This window comes from Sander lucioperca, chromosome 1 (assembly GCF_008315115.2).
Source record: "Sander lucioperca isolate FBNREF2018 chromosome 1, SLUC_FBN_1.2, whole genome shotgun sequence".
Lineage (NCBI taxonomy): Eukaryota > Metazoa > Chordata > Actinopteri > Perciformes > Percidae > Sander > Sander lucioperca.
In genome coordinates this window covers 30413256-30430957 of record NC_050173.1, presented here as the reverse complement: position 1 = coordinate 30430957, position 17702 = coordinate 30413256, and the positions used below count along the sequence as shown (strand labels likewise).

At 40.3% G+C, this 17702-nt stretch overlaps 3 protein-coding genes across 5 annotated transcripts; 1 reads left to right on the top strand and 2 right to left on the bottom strand.

Moving 5' to 3' along the window:
* Positions 1-250: 250 nt before the first annotated feature.
* Positions 251-4708, bottom strand: dnajc4 (DnaJ (Hsp40) homolog, subfamily C, member 4). Of its 2 annotated transcripts, none has more exons than XM_031303441.2 (8): positions 4649-4708; positions 4053-4127; positions 3225-3349; positions 2994-3084; positions 2420-2601; positions 1601-1768; positions 1056-1142; positions 251-915 (listed from the first exon to the last, which is right to left on the bottom strand). In XM_031303441.2, the coding sequence occupies exons 3-8, from the start codon at positions 3314-3316 to the stop codon at positions 819-821; spliced, it is 717 nt and encodes a 238-aa protein (XP_031159301.1). In that variant the 5' UTR covers positions 3317-3349; positions 4053-4127; positions 4649-4708; the 3' UTR covers positions 251-818. The 2 variants fall into 2 exon arrangements, with proteins under 2 accessions (XP_031159301.1, XP_035857885.1); XM_036001992.1 differs by having other exon boundaries at positions 4053-4128; positions 4632-4696.
* A 1364-nt stretch (positions 4709-6072) lies between these two features.
* nudt22 (nudix (nucleoside diphosphate linked moiety X)-type motif 22) lies at positions 6073-10828 on the top strand. Of its 2 annotated transcripts, XM_036001986.1 has the most exons (8): positions 6073-6351; positions 6496-6550; positions 7073-7223; positions 7628-8315; positions 8393-8512; positions 9489-9586; positions 10209-10302; positions 10476-10828. In XM_036001986.1, exons 3-8 carry the CDS (start codon positions 7135-7137, stop codon positions 10593-10595), a joined length of 1209 nt encoding a protein of 402 aa, XP_035857879.1. In that variant the 5' UTR covers positions 6073-6351; positions 6496-6550; positions 7073-7134; the 3' UTR covers positions 10596-10828. The 2 variants fall into 2 exon arrangements, with proteins under 2 accessions (XP_035857879.1, XP_031159278.1); XM_031303418.2 differs by lacking the exon at positions 6496-6550 and having other exon boundaries at positions 7075-7223.
* Positions 10829-10978: 150 nt separating this feature from the next.
* Positions 10979-16925, bottom strand: si:ch211-107m4.1 (heterogeneous nuclear ribonucleoprotein U-like protein 2). The gene is made up of 11 exons (XM_031303417.2): positions 16207-16925; positions 15539-15615; positions 15142-15384; positions 14918-15030; positions 14498-14764; positions 14131-14253; positions 13902-14003; positions 13445-13613; positions 12730-12945; positions 12596-12648; positions 10979-11133 (listed from the first exon to the last, which is right to left on the bottom strand). The coding sequence occupies exons 1-11, from the start codon at positions 16755-16757 to the stop codon at positions 11059-11061; spliced, it is 1989 nt and encodes a 662-aa protein (XP_031159277.1). The 5' UTR covers positions 16758-16925; the 3' UTR covers positions 10979-11058.
* Between the last annotated feature and the right edge of the window lie 777 nt (positions 16926-17702).

Genomic DNA, 17702 nt, shown 5'->3' with positions numbered 1-17702 from the left:
CAGACACAAATCTCCTCCTGACACTGTTTTGCAAAGGGCACCGTCGCTACATCCTGGGCTTAGCGCTGCCCAAGACGATTGTGATTGGTTTAAAGAAATACAAACAAGTGTTTGTTTCCCTTAGTGCTTAATTATGATGGGTTCAGGCGGACCTTTCTCCAGCGCTGGCACAGCACTTAAACGTATTGTGGAGATAGGTCTGGCTATGCGAGACTACATCAAGCCTAAGAGAACATTACGGAGCGTCCTCTTGTGTGCAACCCAGGATATGATTTTAATCAATACAATTTTCTTTCAGCAAGAAACATATTGGCATTACAGTTAGTCTGTCTCGTCTTGACTTGATCAACTCATCTGCTGTCATCTGGCGGTAATTTGCTGTTATCTGTGAGCCCCGCTAACACAGCAATGAGGCAGAGGGCAATAAATAGCATGTTCCTGTGAGTTCATAAGAGGCAGTTTGAACAGTGTTCATTGTGGTTTGTGTACATACTGTAGGTGGATCCTTATGACCGTCACATCACTTACACAAATATTCTACAGTAGGTATACAGTAAATGCTTCAACAGACCGGTGCAGTCTGATGTGCAGCTTGGCTTGGTCATTAAGAAACACTTGTATGACCAGATGAAACATTCCCACATCACGCCCATGTTCTGTGTGTCTTCAAGTGTTCAACTGAGGACAAACACATCAACATGTTTCATTTAAATAAAAAAACTTTAAAAAATCCTAAAACAGGTACCACATCCAGTCCACTGCCTTTCACCTGTTGACAGTTGAAACTCCATCATCACAGAGCACAGTTGGAGACTCTCCTACTTGTCCTCTCCATCCTTGCGGATCTTGTATTTCTCCAGAAACTCAGCATGTTTCTGCCGCAGGATTTCAGTCTGTTTCTTAAAACCGTTGGCCCTGAAGAACAGCACAGAAGACACCCTTACACTTAACTCCATATTCAAGTCTTACAAAACTCAAACAAATGTACTGCTACCACCCAAATGTGCCATCAAACAGAGAAAAAACACAGTTTAATTTGAAGATTGTGCGCTGACCTGGCCCTCTCTTTGGATTCATTGTAAATTTCTGTGATGACTCGATCTTTTTCGTCCATAAAGTTATTGTGAACTTCTTCCAGTTTCCTGAAAGAGTCGGAGAAACACTTGAGTTAAGACACCGTTCGCAGAAAAACTTTGCTTAACTTAAAAACTTGACGTCGCTCAGCAGGCACTGTGCATGCTCAGTTGTCTTTATGAGTTTGTACAGCTGTTGTAACAGCTCTTCAGCTCACAAAGAAGGGAATACACCACAAACATAAGTGACATAGAGTCAGTGTGTGAAAACAACTACAAGGCCACATGCCATGAGGTTGTGCCAACACACATGGCACAGAGACATGTCCACAAACATCATCTGGATGTGAATGCGCAGCAAAAAAAACCCACAGGAAATAAGATAGACGCACCGCAGTGGGAAGTTCGATACAAGGTTCTGGTACAGTATGGATATTGTCACATCATTTCTATTGTTCTAACATTCACCTTTTAAATGCTTGATAATTTCCCTTTAAAAGTGTCTTCATCATGTGGCGGTTTTGTACCTGAAGAAGACTACGTGGGCTCCGACGCTGAGCACCATCGTGATGAAGCAGTAGCCCACTAGGCGGAAGTTTCTCCTCCTCCTCCTCTGCCACTCCTCTGCCGTCGTCTCCTGTGCTTGAGACTGACGAAACTGCTCCCAGTAACGAAAGTTCTCCTGGGTATCCGTACTGATGGTAAAGTAGTTGAAGAAGAATCATGATTGGTGACATCAAAAAGAGGAGATGGTACAAATGTTAAAAAGTCTTAATTAAAGCGTTAATGAGGCAAGTCTGAGGGACTATTATGTAGTACAATTCCATCAAACTGTGACTGACAAGAAACTTTTTCTAAGTCTGAATCTTCCACTTGACTGTTGGAAGCCAGTAACCTCTTACTGATTTTCTGTCTTTTCTCAAAAACTAGAAAAAAAGTGTTAAAAATCTTAAAATGTTTAAGATGTTAAGTCTCAAGTCGTTTATCCGAATAAAAAAACAATTTGCTGAAGGCTGGTTAATGGTTAAGGTTAAAACCTTACCTAAAACCTGAAACATCAAATTATGCAGCACCTCCATCAAGAATTAGTTAGAAATATAAATCTTAATTTCTAGTCAGTAGTTACAGAAGTAGTTTTCCTTCTTTGGCAAAGTACAGAGATGAATTCTTCATTCAGCGTTGCTGAGAGTTGTTCAGTCTTCACAAGAATAGCATTTCCAGAGTGTTACAGCAGGAAAAAAACAATCCCACAAGGCCACATTAACAGTGTTAAAGAGTGAAGAGGAAGGTCAGGTTACATTGGACTAATAAGCAAGCACAAACGGACATATTCTGTATATCTTCACCTAGATCTGTAGCTGGTGTGACTGGAGGCAGATCTGAAGGCCTGGCCCCCACTGTATGGACGTCTGATTTTGAAGTCATACTCCTTCCTGCTCGACTCTTTGCTCAGCACTCGGTAGGCCTCGTTCAGCTCCACAAACCGGCTGTGCAGTGCTGGGTTGGATGGGTCGCTGTCTGGGTGCAGCTGCATGATGAATTGGTCAGTTGTAATGAGGTCTAAACCAACCAATAAACCAAGAGATATATTCTGGTGCTAACATGTGCTAATCTGGACATGCATTTCTTGAATTAACACACAAATATGTTTCTCTGTTAAACAAATGCATTCAAATGTATGGTTTGCAGTTGCGCTTAAAACCATGCTTATTTCTCTTAAGGGTGAGTTGTCTTACCCCTCAATTATGCCCAAACCACAAGGTAAATACACATGCACATCCTTATTTACACTGGGAGCCACAACCTGAAAACAAACAGTCAGGAAGCTAACTGTGGGAACAGTTAATAAGTATAAACTACGCTGTGAAAGGCTGCCCTCATGTGGCCATACATTTTATTGTTAACAAATTAGGACCTTACCTTCTTAGATTTGTCAAAAAAGGCATTTTTTATTTCCTCCAAGGAGGCATCAGATTTGACTCCCAGAAGATTGTAGTAGTTCACAGCTTTTCTGTGGTTGAGAAAGCAAAGCACTCAAAACCAAAGTAATTCTTGTTTTCAGTAATTCTGAATCCATTCAACACACACACACACACACACACACACACGCACGCACGCGCACACACACACACACACACACACAAAGTCTACCTGTGTGCATAGCTCTGGGAGAGCAGGCGCAGCCCGCTCCTGCAGCCCCAAAGACAACTCTGACAGAGACGCAGCTGAACGTCTAAACGCATGATGGAAAAAGTCTGAGTTTCCACACAGAGGACCTGTGCAATAAGGGCAAATGTTAACATTATCGATAATACAAAGAGCACTACAGGAGAAACAGGAAGAGTTGGCAGACTCCAGACCCAGGCCTCACACCATTTTAAATATATGTATGTTGCACTTTGAGTATACAAATGTTATAAATCTACTTCTGTTAGAAGGACATAATCTGGTGTTTTATTACTCTAGTGTACATTTAGACAAAGAGGCACTTAGGGACAAAACCAACACTGAAGGCATTGTGCTTAAAAAATAGCTAATTATTTTCATAATTTCTAGACATGTTTAGTTTTTTTTGTTTTTGCCATATAAGATATATCTTTAAAACAATTCTGGCGGCTAAAAACAAAACCACGGAAATGGCAGCTGGCCACTCCCACAACCATGGCCAACTGGATTTAAATTGTTAATTAAATAAATTGTATGGGCTATCTGGCCTTTACCTTAAGATTACTATATGAGCAATATATGAAATAATAAAATAATAATAAAAATGTGACTATTCATGTGCACATGAGATGTAATCTATAGTATTTAGTCATTGAAAGATCCTGAGAAAGTATTTTCTTAGTTTGTTTGTTGACCATGTCTTCGGACCATTTAGCCTGACAACATATTAATAAATGTAAATATAAATAGAGAGATACACTGTTGGTAGAAACCGTGGTTAGAGTTGCTGTGAGACAGTTCTCCTGTCTTTACCTTTCTAGTGTGTTTCCATTGAAAATGATGCTGTCAGCAACTTTCCCCTCCTCTGTTGAGAGGTGATCTGACTGGCTGCGGACAACAACAGGGGACGAGTTGAGTGAAGTTTCTTTGATTAAGGACTTTAACACTTTTATGATCAAACAACACTAGCAGTTGGTCCTAGGATCTCTCTTATTATCTACTGAAACGTGAAACACAACTTGTCATTCACTTTGACACCGTGCAACTTTGATCTTGGGGTCGTGTTGACCCAAACTAAGTCAACGTTAGCTTTATACATACTTCTTTATTCCTTTTATTTTATTCAGCTACACAATACCAGCTACAGACTGCTGCTGCTGTTTGCACATTAATCATTATACACTATCAAATAAAGAACAGTGCCAACGAGTTTCCAGTAGGGATACTTTGTTGTGCTACCAGTGCAGCAGAACTAACGGTAGCCTGACAGCTAACGTTATTTTGTTCTACTGTTACAGCTTGATAATGATTTAATTTAGCTAGCGGTGTTGTGTAAAAGACAAAGAACAAACGTTAAACAATGCAACACAATGGTAAAAGAAGTCAGAACTTAAAGAAAAGTGACATACCAGCAAGACTCAGTTTCATAACTAGCTAGCTGTTCTGTGGGTCCGTTGAAAACGGGAACACTGAAGATTTATCCTTCAAAATAAAGTGCCGTTTTTCCATTTCAACTACTAACAAAAATGTAATCCTATCTGCGGTGCTCCAGCCGTCCTCTCACTTCATTAATAAGTCTATGACTTTACCCGGTAAAGTCATAGACTTGATAATGATTTAAAAAAGCTATGAATTCATGTTTTACCAGTATACCCAGGGGCGGATCTACAGGGGGGGCAGCTGACCCCCCACTGTAGGGCCTTGCCCCCCAGCTGCCCCCCTAACTTTGGTGTTCAAAAAACTGTGCTTGTAAAAACAAACTGCCACTATGTCCACAAGCTAATAATAAATAATAATTGCACACGTGCAGGGGCGTGTAGGGGGCGTGGAATTTAACTTTAAATTGAACGTGTGTTTAAACTTCACCTGGGGAAACTGACTTCACCTTCAGAGGCTCGGGGGCAGCTCTGTCGCTCCAGTCTTTGCAGGGATGCAGGGCCCCCACACCGCATAACAGAAACATAACAGTTGCTGTGTGCGACGAGCCAGACTGTGCGAATGCCGCTCTACACGTTTGATTCAGGGACGTAGCTAGCTATTTGAGGGTCAGGGGGCTAAGATTACATTTATAATTATTATTATTTATTATAAATTATTATAAATGTATTGTTTGTATTAATGGTTTAAGAAGCTTGTGGACATAGTGGCAGTTTGTTGTGATGTGACAGGTGCCTCAGTTACTGTCAAACGATAGCCACACATCCTAGTTAGACGTAACTCGTGTAACGTTAGCAGTTTATAACGTTAGCAGTTTATAACGTTAGCTCTAGCTAGCTAAACTTATTAGAAATATTTTATGAAAATAAATGGGAAACTTAACTGCTTCAAGAAATGCCATATTTGCGAGTGCTGACCCTGTTGCAGTAGCGCGGGTAAAGCCTGGGTGAATTAGTTAATTTTATGAAAAAAAAATCGCCCCCTCGTAATTTTTACCTGCCCCCTTAGTCATTTTACACTGGCGCCGGGCCTGGTATTTGAGCGACAGTGCCTCATATAGAGTGTAGGGACACGTTGTGCAGTTTGTTAATAATAATAAAACTATAATAGTAATCAACATAGCAGACAACACAATTATTATAAAATATGTAATTATTGTTTAACCAAAATTAACCAAAATTCTAATTAAGTATAATTATTGTGAACAGACAATAACTGCACTTTATTTAGCAAAATAACATGTCTTACATTTTCTTTGTAGTACTGTTTACTTGCAACACATTGCCAAGAATCTTATTTTGATCCTGACCGGAAGTTGTTGGTGATTATGAGCAGCTTTAGCTTTATGGCTTTATACAACATAAACACGCCCCTGCACGTGTTTATTTTTTTTTTTTAGGATTTTAACCCTGTTGCTGCCGTGTTCACCTACTGAAGTATTTATTTATCGTAGCAGTAAATCTTGAATACTACATAACACGTAAATTGTTTTTTAAATATGCGCAATAATTTTTTACAGCTGTCAGTAAAATATTTAGGAACATAGATGATGATGTGACATACATGTAGTTCGGACTCTTGGTCACTGGATGGTGATAATGAACACATTTTGCCCTCTGTCTAAAAAAGAGGAAGATACTACACAGAGCCATTGCATACGCTTCCACCTAGGAAGGTAAGATCAAAACAGCGGTGTGTCCAAATTTAACAGATTAAATAATAGTTGTCCAGTCTATTTAGTAACGTTCGATTTATCAAATACAAGTAACATGATGTGATTTGTACTTAATAAATGGTACTTATGTCTGTCTTTGCTCAGTTGCAGGATGAGCTGGAAGTTCCTCTCTAAAGTTGTCAGTTAACACTTGAGGCTAACTTAAGTAACTTACGAATATAATTAGCATAGCCACATATGTGTGATCCATGGCAAACTGGACACTAGCTAGCAAACGAAAAAAATATGATTTCTGTCTAATTGTGTCTCTTTTTAAAGGACTGGACAGTTCTAGTCCACATTATGCCAGCTTTTAAGTTGGTTACTTAATACTACAGCTCGATTACATATCAGGTCAAATAAACAGTACACCATACACATACGTACGTTGCTCTATGGGTTAACATATCGTATTTTTGATAATGCTGTGCAGAAAAATCCTGGCTGGCTTGTTAATAAAGCAGCAAAATGACTTGTGCTGTCTCTGAATGTGTCTGTGTTCTGTTTGTGTATTGGGAGTGGAGGGAGAGGCCAGCAGACACACATTTTCTTACCTGGACACAGTTATTTACTGCATCTATATGTTCTCAGATTCAGCTCTGTTCTCAGTTTACAGCTTCTGTTTCTTTACTGTGAAGTTTGTATAAGATGAACAGAAATATTAACAGTTAAAAACACTTACAGAGCTGCAGCAGTGTGAGTGAAGAGACAAGTGAAGACTTCACTGATGATCCACAGTGAGACATGATGGACCCGGAGGTGTCTGTGCTGCTGCACTGTGCAGTCTGGAGGGGCCTGCTGGAGTCTCAAGTACAAGTGGAGCTTTCTGAAAGGTAGGGACATTTAATTTATTTATTTTCTTTTCTTTATTTGCGCATATAAAATAAAAAAAGAAGAAACATACAATAACATAAAAATATGAATAAAAAAATGAGGACTTATAAAAGGAATCCACCTAACACATTTGCAAATGAACATAAATATTTATAAAAATAAATCAGGCCTCTAAGAGTAATATAATTGTAAGGCCTTTCTACCTAACACAATGGATTAAACATGATATAATTAGAATTACATTTTCAGCCCCAGTAGGCCACAGTCATGGTATAAGGGTCTTTTTATGGGATTTGTTGAAAATATGAAAAATATAGAATAACACTATATCCTTATACAGTATGGGCAAAATGTTACTGTAGTAACCTAAGGATTTTGTCATGCTTCCTCTCCCTCTTCTTAGATTCAACAGGCAGACTGATCCGGCTCTAGAGCGTCAAATAGAGGAAGCGTGGACAGAGCGAGTATCCAAAGAGTCGTGGCTTTTCAACGGGATGAAATTCAGACTGCACTCTTTCTGCTTGGCCTCATCATGCTCTGTTTCTCCTAAACACCAATCCTGCACTCATCCACCCCTCATCCCCTTCTTAGACCTTGGAAAGGAACCGGAAGGGGAATTACAAGACAGCAGACAAAGGATGGAGGAGAATTTCTGTGTCACTGATTCTCTGCAGGATGCTGTTCAGAGCAATTTGGACAAAAGAAACAGACCTGGGAATCAGAAAGAAAATGTAGATAGTGTCCATGCATTGTCACAAGCTTCCTCTGATTACAGTGAGTCTAAGAGCATTACAGCTGAACATCCTTCCAAAAATACAGAGGTACAAGGGACCGGCCACCTCCTCACTCTGAGACTAGGCCTTACATGCTACAAAGATTACCTAGGAACAAACTGGTCGTGTAGAGCGGCAGAGCTATGTCAGCGTGGAGAGGTGGAGTTCGGTGATCCTCTGGCGCTGCTGGCTCAGCCTCTGGGTGTGGGTGCAGTCCTATGTACAGACGACGGTCAGGTAGTGTTGATCAGGAGGAGCCAGAGAGTGGCAGAGGCAGGGGGGCTCCTGGACATCCCCGGAGGTCACCCAGAGCCAAAGGTGAAGTAAATAAAGTGAATGAAGTGTCATTCAAATATGCTTGATATGTTATTTATACCATCGATGCACCTCCTCAGGTGGTGTGTGAGCGCCTGGGCCAGGCAGTGTGTGAGCAGCAGATCAGTGTGGACATGATGTCACAGAGGCCCGTCGTCTCAGAGCTGTTCTCGTCTGTGTGCGCTGAGATCAGAGACGAGGTGGGGGAAAAAAATCCACTGTTTACTTATTTCATCAAGTTGATGTTTAGTTACACAGTTGTTTTATTTATATGACTTAAGATGACTTAATAGAATAAAAACCAAAGGCTACATTTCCATATTGGCATAAAATAAGTCCAGAGCTTTATGATTTGTTGGTAAATAAGAGTCCCTGTTTTTCACTCCCATTCTAAACTATGGCTGAAATTCATTATACTTTTTTTTAAGCACTTCATATTGTTGATTTTTTATTAATTGGTTAATCATTTAGTATATTAAAATGTCAGAAAAATGTGAAAAAGTTCCCAGATGTCTTTGAATCACTCGACCAACAGTCCAGAAAATATATTCAGTTTATTATCACATAAGACAAAAAAGCACCAAATTTGCACATTTGGGAAGCCGTAACCAGCAAAAATGTAGGTGTTATTTGTTAATCAATGAATTAGGTGATTTATTTATTATCCAAATTGTTGTTGATTAATTTTGTTAAAGGTCAGACTGATTCTGTCCTTCAGTGATAAACTAAAATCTGTAGATAAAAGACAAGTTCAAAAGACTTGTTAAAAGATCAATAAAACAACCAAGAATAACTGTACTGGCTTTCTAAAAGATGAACTCTGGTGACTGCACTTAAAACGTCTACGTGTAGAATATTAAGTGATTATAACATCTTTCAAATAAATCGGAAAGCATTTTAGTTTTTCCTGGTGAAAATTGGCTTTATTGATAATCTTTTTGATATTTTACCTTACTGATTGTTGAACCAGTTTTTAAAACAAATTCAAAGAAAATATAAAACAATATTCACATTAGCTTTTTTCCAATGCATTGGAAGAGCTCAGTCATAATTTTTTGAACATGACTTCATAGAGAAAATGTATATTATTCACTTGAGAAATTCTTTGAAAACTAAAAGTGTTGTATATTGTTTGTCTCACGTACTTCATCCTGTCTTCCCTCTGTACGTGTGCAGGTGAATATTCCTCTGAGCTCCCTCGGAGAGCCGGTCCTGATGGGTGTCGCTCTGAATCACACCAGCGCCGGCAGACCAAGTGCTGAGTTCTATGTCAGGTATTCATTCCTTCAGTTTTGACATGATGGAAGTTTGCCTCAACTCGCTTTATTAAGATATAATGTAGAGCAGTTTCTCAAATGGGGGTACTTTGGAGGACTGCAGGGGGTACGTGAGATATTTAAATGTTTAATAGTTAGTAGGCTGTTTTCCAGAACATTGTTCCTCTTTATGTAGACTTTTTTTTACAAAAATGTGACCTTTGTGTCTCCTTCTTTGGACCTAATCTTGCCTTCCTTCCTTCTACTGTCCTTCTACTTTTTACAAGTTTCTCGCTTTTTTCTTCTTATGTCACTGTTTTTGATACTATTTTGACCTATTCTTGCCTTATTTCCTTCCTTCTTTCTGCCATCTTTTTCCAAGTTTTTGTCTTTTTTACAGTTTTTGTCTCCTTTTCTCATCAGCATTTAAATGTTTTTTTCAGTTACGAGGCTGTTGTTTAGTAAATCTATCGCTGACAGCGCTGTACTGTTCCTGTTTATATACACTTTTTTTTCTACCGAAAATGATTAGCGCTAGTCAGGGGGTACTTGGCTTAAAGAAACCATTCAAAAGGGGTACATTATTGAAAAAAGTTTGAGAACCACTGATGTAGAGTCTTTGTTATCGGTGTGTCCTCAGTTGCTCGTTGACATCTGATGAAGTCAGAAAATTGTACTGGAAAGGAGGAGCAGAGGCCCACGAGTCCACAGATATTGTCTTCTTCAGCAGGACGGTGAGTAGTTACAGATGTATAACTGAGTACAAATGTCTGAATACCAACTCAAGAATGAGCTTTCTTGTTTTGGCAGTTGCATTAGAAGGAAAGTACGGTATATAACAAGGTATAGATACACAAGACTGGATTTTTTTTGTCCCTGGAATGTTTTTTTTTTTTTTTTTTTTTAGGAGGTGCTGCAGCTGGACAGAAGCAGCCCTCTATGGTCGGAGCTGTGTCCTTCAGCTAAAGGAGCCGTGCTGCTTTATCAGACCGTGAAGCCTGACAGCGAGCGAGACCAGAGCAGATGACATGACGTTCAGCTGATCGCATCAGGAAATTGATCCAGATGATCAAATGTACATTCACAAAGAAACCTTTTCATTCAAATTCAGGGATTTATTACTATTTGACTTTAAGCTCTCTCTGACCAATAGTGGTGGTAAAACTTTGCAAAATACAGTAAATGTTTTCATACTTTGTACACTGTAGAGTAAAAACATGATGACATTTTTAAAATATTTGAATAAAAATACTAAAAAGCAACCTGGTTGTCCCTGGTAAAATGAATAAATACTAAAACACTGATTATCTTTGATTGGTCAAAGCAGCGAGTGCAACATATACCGTAGTCATTAGTTCTCTGTATAATATAACTTGCTGATGTAGTTAGCTTTTCTTTCTTTTCTTTTTTAATTAAATGACATCAGTAGAGTGATCGTCCATGTAAACACAGATCTCAAACGCATCCGTCTCCTCTTGCTCCAGGTTTCTTCAACAGTACCCTTCAGATCTGCTGTTACCAACATCTCTGTAGTAGTAGCTCTGATCCAGATAAGGCACACTCCACTGAAATGTAAAAAAACGTAAAAGGGCAATGAGATTTGATTAAGAAATGAAGATAAGGGGCTGTTGCTGTGTTACTTAGCATCTTTCAGCGCTTTTAAAGCAGTTACATATTAAATTGGACCTGATGAGCTCAGCTTCAGCTGAACCAGGAGAAGAAATGGAATCAGGGTTATTAGTTTAATAGTATGTTCGATTAAAATAGCTGTGGGAATTGGGTCCTTTAATACGTCTATCATTTATTTTCTTCTGACTCTATTACAGCTTTGGGTGAGTGAGTCCTCACTGGGTCATTGATTAAACCATGGCTTTTATGAATTGACTTCTTCAGCTTGTCAGATCATCATTAACTTCCTTTCTGAATAAAAAAAATAAAGTCACCCCGTTCAAATGTCATAAAACATTAGTTTGACACTTGTGTTTCCTTCATAAGAACTTTGAAAAAGAAATGGATTTCAGTGTAATAATCTTCCCTCACACTGAACTTCAATGATTTCTACAAGACACAGCGATGAGGTCCAGGTGATTTTGTTAAAGGTCTTATGACATGCTGCTTTTTGGATGCTTTTATATAGACCTTAGTGATCCCCTAATACTGTATCTGAAGTCTCTTTTATATAGACCTTAGTGATCCCCTAATACTGTATCTGAAGTCTCTTTTATATAGACCTTAGTGGTCCCCTAATACTGTATCTGAAGTCTCTTTTATATAGACCTTAGTGGTCCCCTAATACTGTATCTGAAGTCTCTTTTATATAGGCCTTAGTGGTCCCCTAATACTTTATCTGAAGTCTCTTTCCCGAAATACAGCCTTGGTACAGAATTACAGCCACTACGAGCCAGTCCCAAAATGGACGTGCCATTTCTGTGAAAGCAAGAGTGCTGGACCTTTACTTATAAATGAACGTCCGTTATATCAAAGCCATTGCCAAACAAGTTCACACAATGCCGATTGAGCCTATTGTTACCAGGGAACACTCTGTATTTCTCAGTATACCGAAGTTGTGGTGACTGTGGCGCAGCAAAATGATGCCGATACCTCTTATTTGTACTCTTGTTGAGTACACAACCTTGTTACATGAGCAGTACACAAAGTGCCGTAACCCAACCTTGCTCACTCCCTTACAGTTCTTCACAGCGTAGCTGCTTATTCTGACTCTCTGATTGGCTACACGGTATGTCAGTCTACCTGTATTTCCCAACACCTTGACAGGCAGGAAGGGGGGAAGAGACCTCCGCGAAGCACGTCAACAGTGTTTGTATAATTACTCCCACTGCCAAGAGGGGGAGACAAACGTTCCACACTCCAGCTTTAAAGTGCAGCTAAGCTAACAACAACGCAACAGCCCCAAATGATGTAACAAAGAGGTTTGTTTTGTAAGATTTCACAGCTGCATAACCATAGATATAAAACATTATTATATGTATATATATATTACTGTGTATCTATGTGCATAACACTCACATATCTTGGCTGTTGTCTCCATGGCTGCACGTTGAGTCTTGTGTCATTCCATCCTACAAAGACCATAAAGAAATCAACTAACATCTTAAAATATCATGTTTCCCCAACAAGCTTCCATCATTTCTCATGCTGACCATGAAGTCCAGTCCACTGGGTCTTATGCGAGGGTAGAGGGCCGTGAGGGTGGGGTCTTTTCTTGTGAAGTCGGGGTTTCTTCTTCTCCTGTTTGGGGATGGGGGGCAGCAGTCTGCGGGCCTCATCTTTATACTCCTGCAGGAGTGCCTGTGCCTGTTCCTGAGGCAGCTCGACATACTGCAGGTCGCCCTGCTGCTCTGGAAGACTGCAGCTCACTGGAGACGAGCAGAAGAGTTGAAGGTGTTGGTATCATTCACATGTACACCTCTGCTGTCGCAGGTTTAATTATGATTGTCTGCATTACGAGAAGCTTAGCTTTGTTGTATGCACTTATACACTTCAAGCCTGGTTCAAGACCTCTTAATGGATGCCCACGTCAGTTTTTCAGCAATTCAAATAGAATAATAAAATAAGGAAGTGAAAACCAAATTGCATTTCAGTGTGATTAATAGGCTAAACACTGCTGTTAAACTACTGAACTACCTCACAGAGTTAGAAGTCAGTTTTACTTTTTCCTTCTCTGTGGGTTAAAGAAATCCCAAAGAGAGAATGGTATTTAAAAGGTAATTATTATTACATTAAAAGTTTCTATCCCTAATAAAAATACCTTCAGATCGCCTGCCAACACCAGTTTAACCCCTTCATTGGCACTGAGGTATGCTCTTATTATTCACTTATATGTTATACTTCCTATAAAATGGGCACAAGTCACACCTTGGAGTTTGAGCAGGGCGGTCTCAGGGATCTGCTCCCCGTTGCTCGTCTGATGCAGAGACAGCCGTCTTTTCCACTCATCTGCTGAGGGAAAGACCACCACCACCCGCCGCCTGAAGCCTGTGAACAGCTGCAGCTTGTACCGCCGGGCAGAGAAGAGGATGTTGCTCTGGAAACAGAGAGATGACAAAAAGCATATGGCAAGAGAGCTGGAATACAACGTCCAAGTGCAGGTACGCCCATGCATGTGTAATTCCACATGCTTACGACTAAAATGACATTTCAGAAATACTGAACCCCTTACAATATCAGTCTCTCGGTTGTTTCAACAACACTTTCTAACACTACCACTGGAAAAACGTTTTTGAAAATATGTAAATATATACAGGTCAGGTCAGTTAACAGAGTCAAATCGGTTTCAGAGCTACTAAATCGATGTGTTAAGTAGTGAAGTTACCTGGTCGAGAATATAGTTGCCAGCTGTCTGAGCAGCCATCTTAATCAACTCAGTTAGACACTGAGAGGCCTGCTGCAGCCTGCTGTCCCTCTGTCCACCACTCTACACACACACACACACACACACACACACACACACACAACATTTTGGGATCAGTTGATCAGAAATTAAACATCATCTTTGAATGTGAATATAAAACATGAGAGTGAAGACTGGAGGTTTGACTGACAATCATACATGCGAGCAACTCCTCGGTGCCCAGCAGCTTGTACTGTTTCTCCGGATGCTGCTTCATGTGAGTCCTTGCCCAGTGGCTTTTCCCAGAACCAGGAAGACCAACCATCAACAACATCTGAAGGGAAGGAGCGTAAGATTAAAATGTAACAACTACTTTTATATCTTGTCTGAAAATAACTAAATTAGTACCGCTAGCAGTATGGCTCTATGACTAGCAATGTCCCCCACTTTGGTCCATCAACAACAATCTTTTCCACCACAGGGATGCATAAAAACACCTTGGGATAACATGAATTCTGTCTTTCCATTATACACATTTGTATTCCAGTTTGGATGGAAACCCAGCTACTGTCTCTCACCTCACAGTTTTCCCTGAAGGTAGGAGGCAATGTGGTGCGCACCCTCTGCCCAGCAGAAAGAGCTGCCAGCGGTATGAACCCTGGAGGACCCGGGTACCAGGGAGAAGCTGTGGGGTCTAGGAGGAATCTGACTGAACAGCTCTTACAGAGGATGTGAGGGAAAAGAGGACGACCCAGCAGCATAGAAGCATCCAGGGAAAAGGCGTCACCCATGAAACGACCGTTCTTATGGAAAGAGAGCTCAACAGCACCGTCTGTGGAGAATGACTGTCGATGTGCATGTGTAAACATGACACACAAACACACACACAGTTGGGATTAGAATAAGCAATGTCCTCTAACTCACAAGACAACAGCAAAGCAGTCAAATTTTCGAAGAATGCGGACAGAGGAAGAATTGAAGAGAAAAGCATCACTCACAGCATAACAGCCAATGATATCTCCCTCTGAGAAGGGTTCTCCAAACTCTTCCTCCTTCCCACCTGACACTTTTTTACCGTGCCCATCATAAGCAAAAGATAATTCATCTTCACCTGGTATGATACAGATAAAAAAAGCCAGAGGGGTCTTAACGAGAATAAACACATCTCCAGAAAAGGGGCCTCTGTTCAAATCAATTCTCCTAAAATGAACCTATTCCTTACCCAGCAGTAGAGAGGTGTTGGCCACAGACCAGCCGACTCTCAGGCCGTAAGGATCCATGTCTTCTTGTTCCTCCAGCTGTGTAGTCAGCAACTTCCTCTCCAGCCTCACCTCAAAGCTCACTCTGCCCTGCAGCACCCCGTGGGTGAGCCTGCAGCCTGACCACAGCGAGGGGAATCGAGCCCAGAACCGCGGCTGGCCACATGCACAATCAGGACCCACCTCAAAGTGGAGGTGTTTGTCATCTGTGCAGAAAAACAAGTAAAGTCAGGGATTCAAAATGCCCCTGCACTGCTCTAATGACTTGGGACAAAAGTAATCAAAGTTTAAAACACTGTCACTCAATAAGGGTTCATGTTCCTGCAACCGAAAGAGAGTGAGTGTTGTCCAAAGACTTACATGGATCTAGTCTGACTTTATCTTCATCTTCCTTCTCCGTCTCCTCTGTGTCCACTGGAGATTGTGGTGATTTGGCTCTGGTCGACAAGAGATAGAGATGCAGGCTGCTTAATAACACCCGCTTCAATTTTAAGATTCAAGCGGATAGTTTTGCTATATTTCAAAACAAAGCCTGTTAAATTGCTGTTTCCCCGTCATGTCTCGTGTGCATATTCAGACAGGCTTATCTTGTTTACCTTCTACTTTTCTGGAATTCATGCAACTGAAAGATATAAAATCAATGAAACCTAATAGGAAGTGTGGTTTGCAACCCTCTTTTTTTTTATCAGTAAAATATATATAGACATGTCTGCCTATCATGTAAGCACATTTGTGTTTTTTAAATGCCTAAACAATTGCCCCATTTAATGTTTTTTAGTCGTGAGAAGCTGCACAGTGCTGCCACACCTGTCCAAAACCTACATTTATCGCAGTAGCATAAAATAAAAATACTCAAGTAAAGTAAAAGTACCTGAAAATTCTACTTTTCACCTCTGCCTCTTATAAAACTCATTCAAACATCCTGAAACACCTGTTATAAAGTAGAATCATAACTTATAATGCAAGCGTACATTTTGCTTTTATATGCGTCTTTACAAAACTACTAACTAAAATCTAGCTTGCATTACCTTTTGTATCGTATCTCCTCTTTGAACTCGTAGAAAGCTCTTCCTCTGCCCATCTCTTCTGATGAAAGAGTTCTCCTGTCCTCTCCAGGATCCTCTGCACCTCCCTGCTGCATTTCAACTTCTCTCTCCTCCGCTTGGTGCACTGGCACACACTCTGAAATACACTCGGAGACTTGTTGTAGCGTTGAAATACACTCGGAGACTTGTAGAGATGGCAGACCGGTATCGGTCTCTGTCTGCGTGGCGGTGTCTGTGTACTCTCGGATGCAGTCCGGTTTAACGTTACATCGCTCAGAAACACCAGCTCTTGTCGGGGGTGATGAGGACTGAGTGCAGATGTCCACTGTCTCCACCGGTGCTGAAGGTGTCTGTGAGCGGTCATTTTGTAGTTGTATCTCTTCATCGCCGTCCTTCACACTTTGTCTTGCCTCTAACGCGGACCACAGCCTGCCTACCAGCTCAGCTTTCAGTCCCTTGTTGTCCAACCCGAGTTCTTTAAGTCTGGACCGCAGTTCAGCCACTTTAAGCTTTTTGATGTCCGTTAGCTTCATTGCTACCGCGTGAGTGCAAATTCAGGTGATTTTTTATTCGAGTTGTGACAAAATATCGGACTCAAAGTAAACCAAAGAGGTTATGGTAAACTATAGGAGAAGGGCAGCAGCTTGGATCAAAACATCGGTTCAATATGGTGCCCTGGTTTGTGATTGGCTCTTTACTTCTTCCCTCTTCTAATTTATGGCAGATCAGACACTTGCAGGAGTCTTTGCTGTCACCAAACGTTTGGAAATGGTACTACACTTGGTGTTGAAACACGGAGGGACCACATTTTCCAGGCTCAATATAATATAAAACCCATCTTTTATCTGATAACCACTACAGTACAGTAGGCCTACAGCAACTTACAACAGTGACGGACACAGAATAACCAAATGTACTGTTCTGCAGTGGTGGAAGAAGTATAATAATACCACACTGTAAAAATACTCTGTTACAAGTAAAAGTCCTGCGGTGAAAATGTTACTTAAGTAAAAGTATGTAAGTATCATCAGGAAAATATACTTAAAAGTATTACAAGCACAGTACTCCTGTCCTCACATTTTAGAAACTGGAAACGATCAAACAGTTCGGTCAATCAACTAAGTGTTTAATCGGCTAATCATTTTAGCTGTACTTGTAGGCCTGTATATTGTTGGGTAGTTTAATTTATAATAAAACCTTGTATTTCATAAACTACATATGTTTTGTGTTCAGAAATCTTTCGTTTCAGATTTATATCGTAGAGCAAAAAGTAAAATATTTCTCTCTGAAATGATGTGGAGTAGAAGTAAAAAGTAGCATGAAAAGAAAAGACTCAAGTAAAGTATGTAGTGGAAGTTTTTCTTGTTAGCAGCAGGAGTGCGTATCAAAAACACCAGATGAAACAAATAAGGATGATTTGAGGATTAAACCAAAGTTTGGTCTTTGAGTATTTATTTACATTTGCAAATGCAGAGAAA

Bases quoted from the DNA above. Each gene is read 5' to 3' on its own strand.
- nudt22 (XM_031303418.2), top strand. From the start codon at position 7,135: ATGATGGACCCGGAGGTGTCTGTGCTGCTGCACTGTGCAGTCTGGAGG. The intron at 8,513-9,488 runs GTGGGGGAAAAA...GTACGTGTGCAG, and splicing joins GCGCTGAGATCAGAGACGAG to GTGAATATTCCTCTGAGCTC. The intron at 9,587-10,208 runs GTATTCATTCCT...GTGTGTCCTCAG, and splicing joins AGTGCTGAGTTCTATGTCAG to TTGCTCGTTGACATCTGATG.
- si:ch211-107m4.1 (XM_031303417.2), bottom strand. From the start codon at position 16,757: ATGAAGCTAACGGACATCAAAAAGCTTAAAGTGGCTGAACTGCGGTCC. The intron at 15,616-16,206 runs GTAATGCAAGCT...CTTGTCGACCAG, and splicing joins GAGGAGATACGATACAAAAG to AGCCAAATCACCACAATCTC. The intron at 14,765-14,917 runs GTGAGTGATGCT...GCACATCGACAG, and splicing joins ATATCATTGGCTGTTATGCT to TCATTCTCCACAGACGGTGC.
- dnajc4 (XM_031303441.2), bottom strand. From the start codon at position 3,316: ATGCGTTTAGACGTTCAGCTGCGTCTCTGTCAGAGTTGTCTTTGGGGC. The intron at 2,602-2,993 runs GTAAGGTCCTAA...TTCATCATGCAG, and splicing joins TTTTTGACAAATCTAAGAAG to CTGCACCCAGACAGCGACCC. The intron at 1,143-1,600 runs GTACAAAACCGC...CGACTCTTTCAG, and splicing joins GCCCACGTAGTCTTCTTCAG to GAAACTGGAAGAAGTTCACA.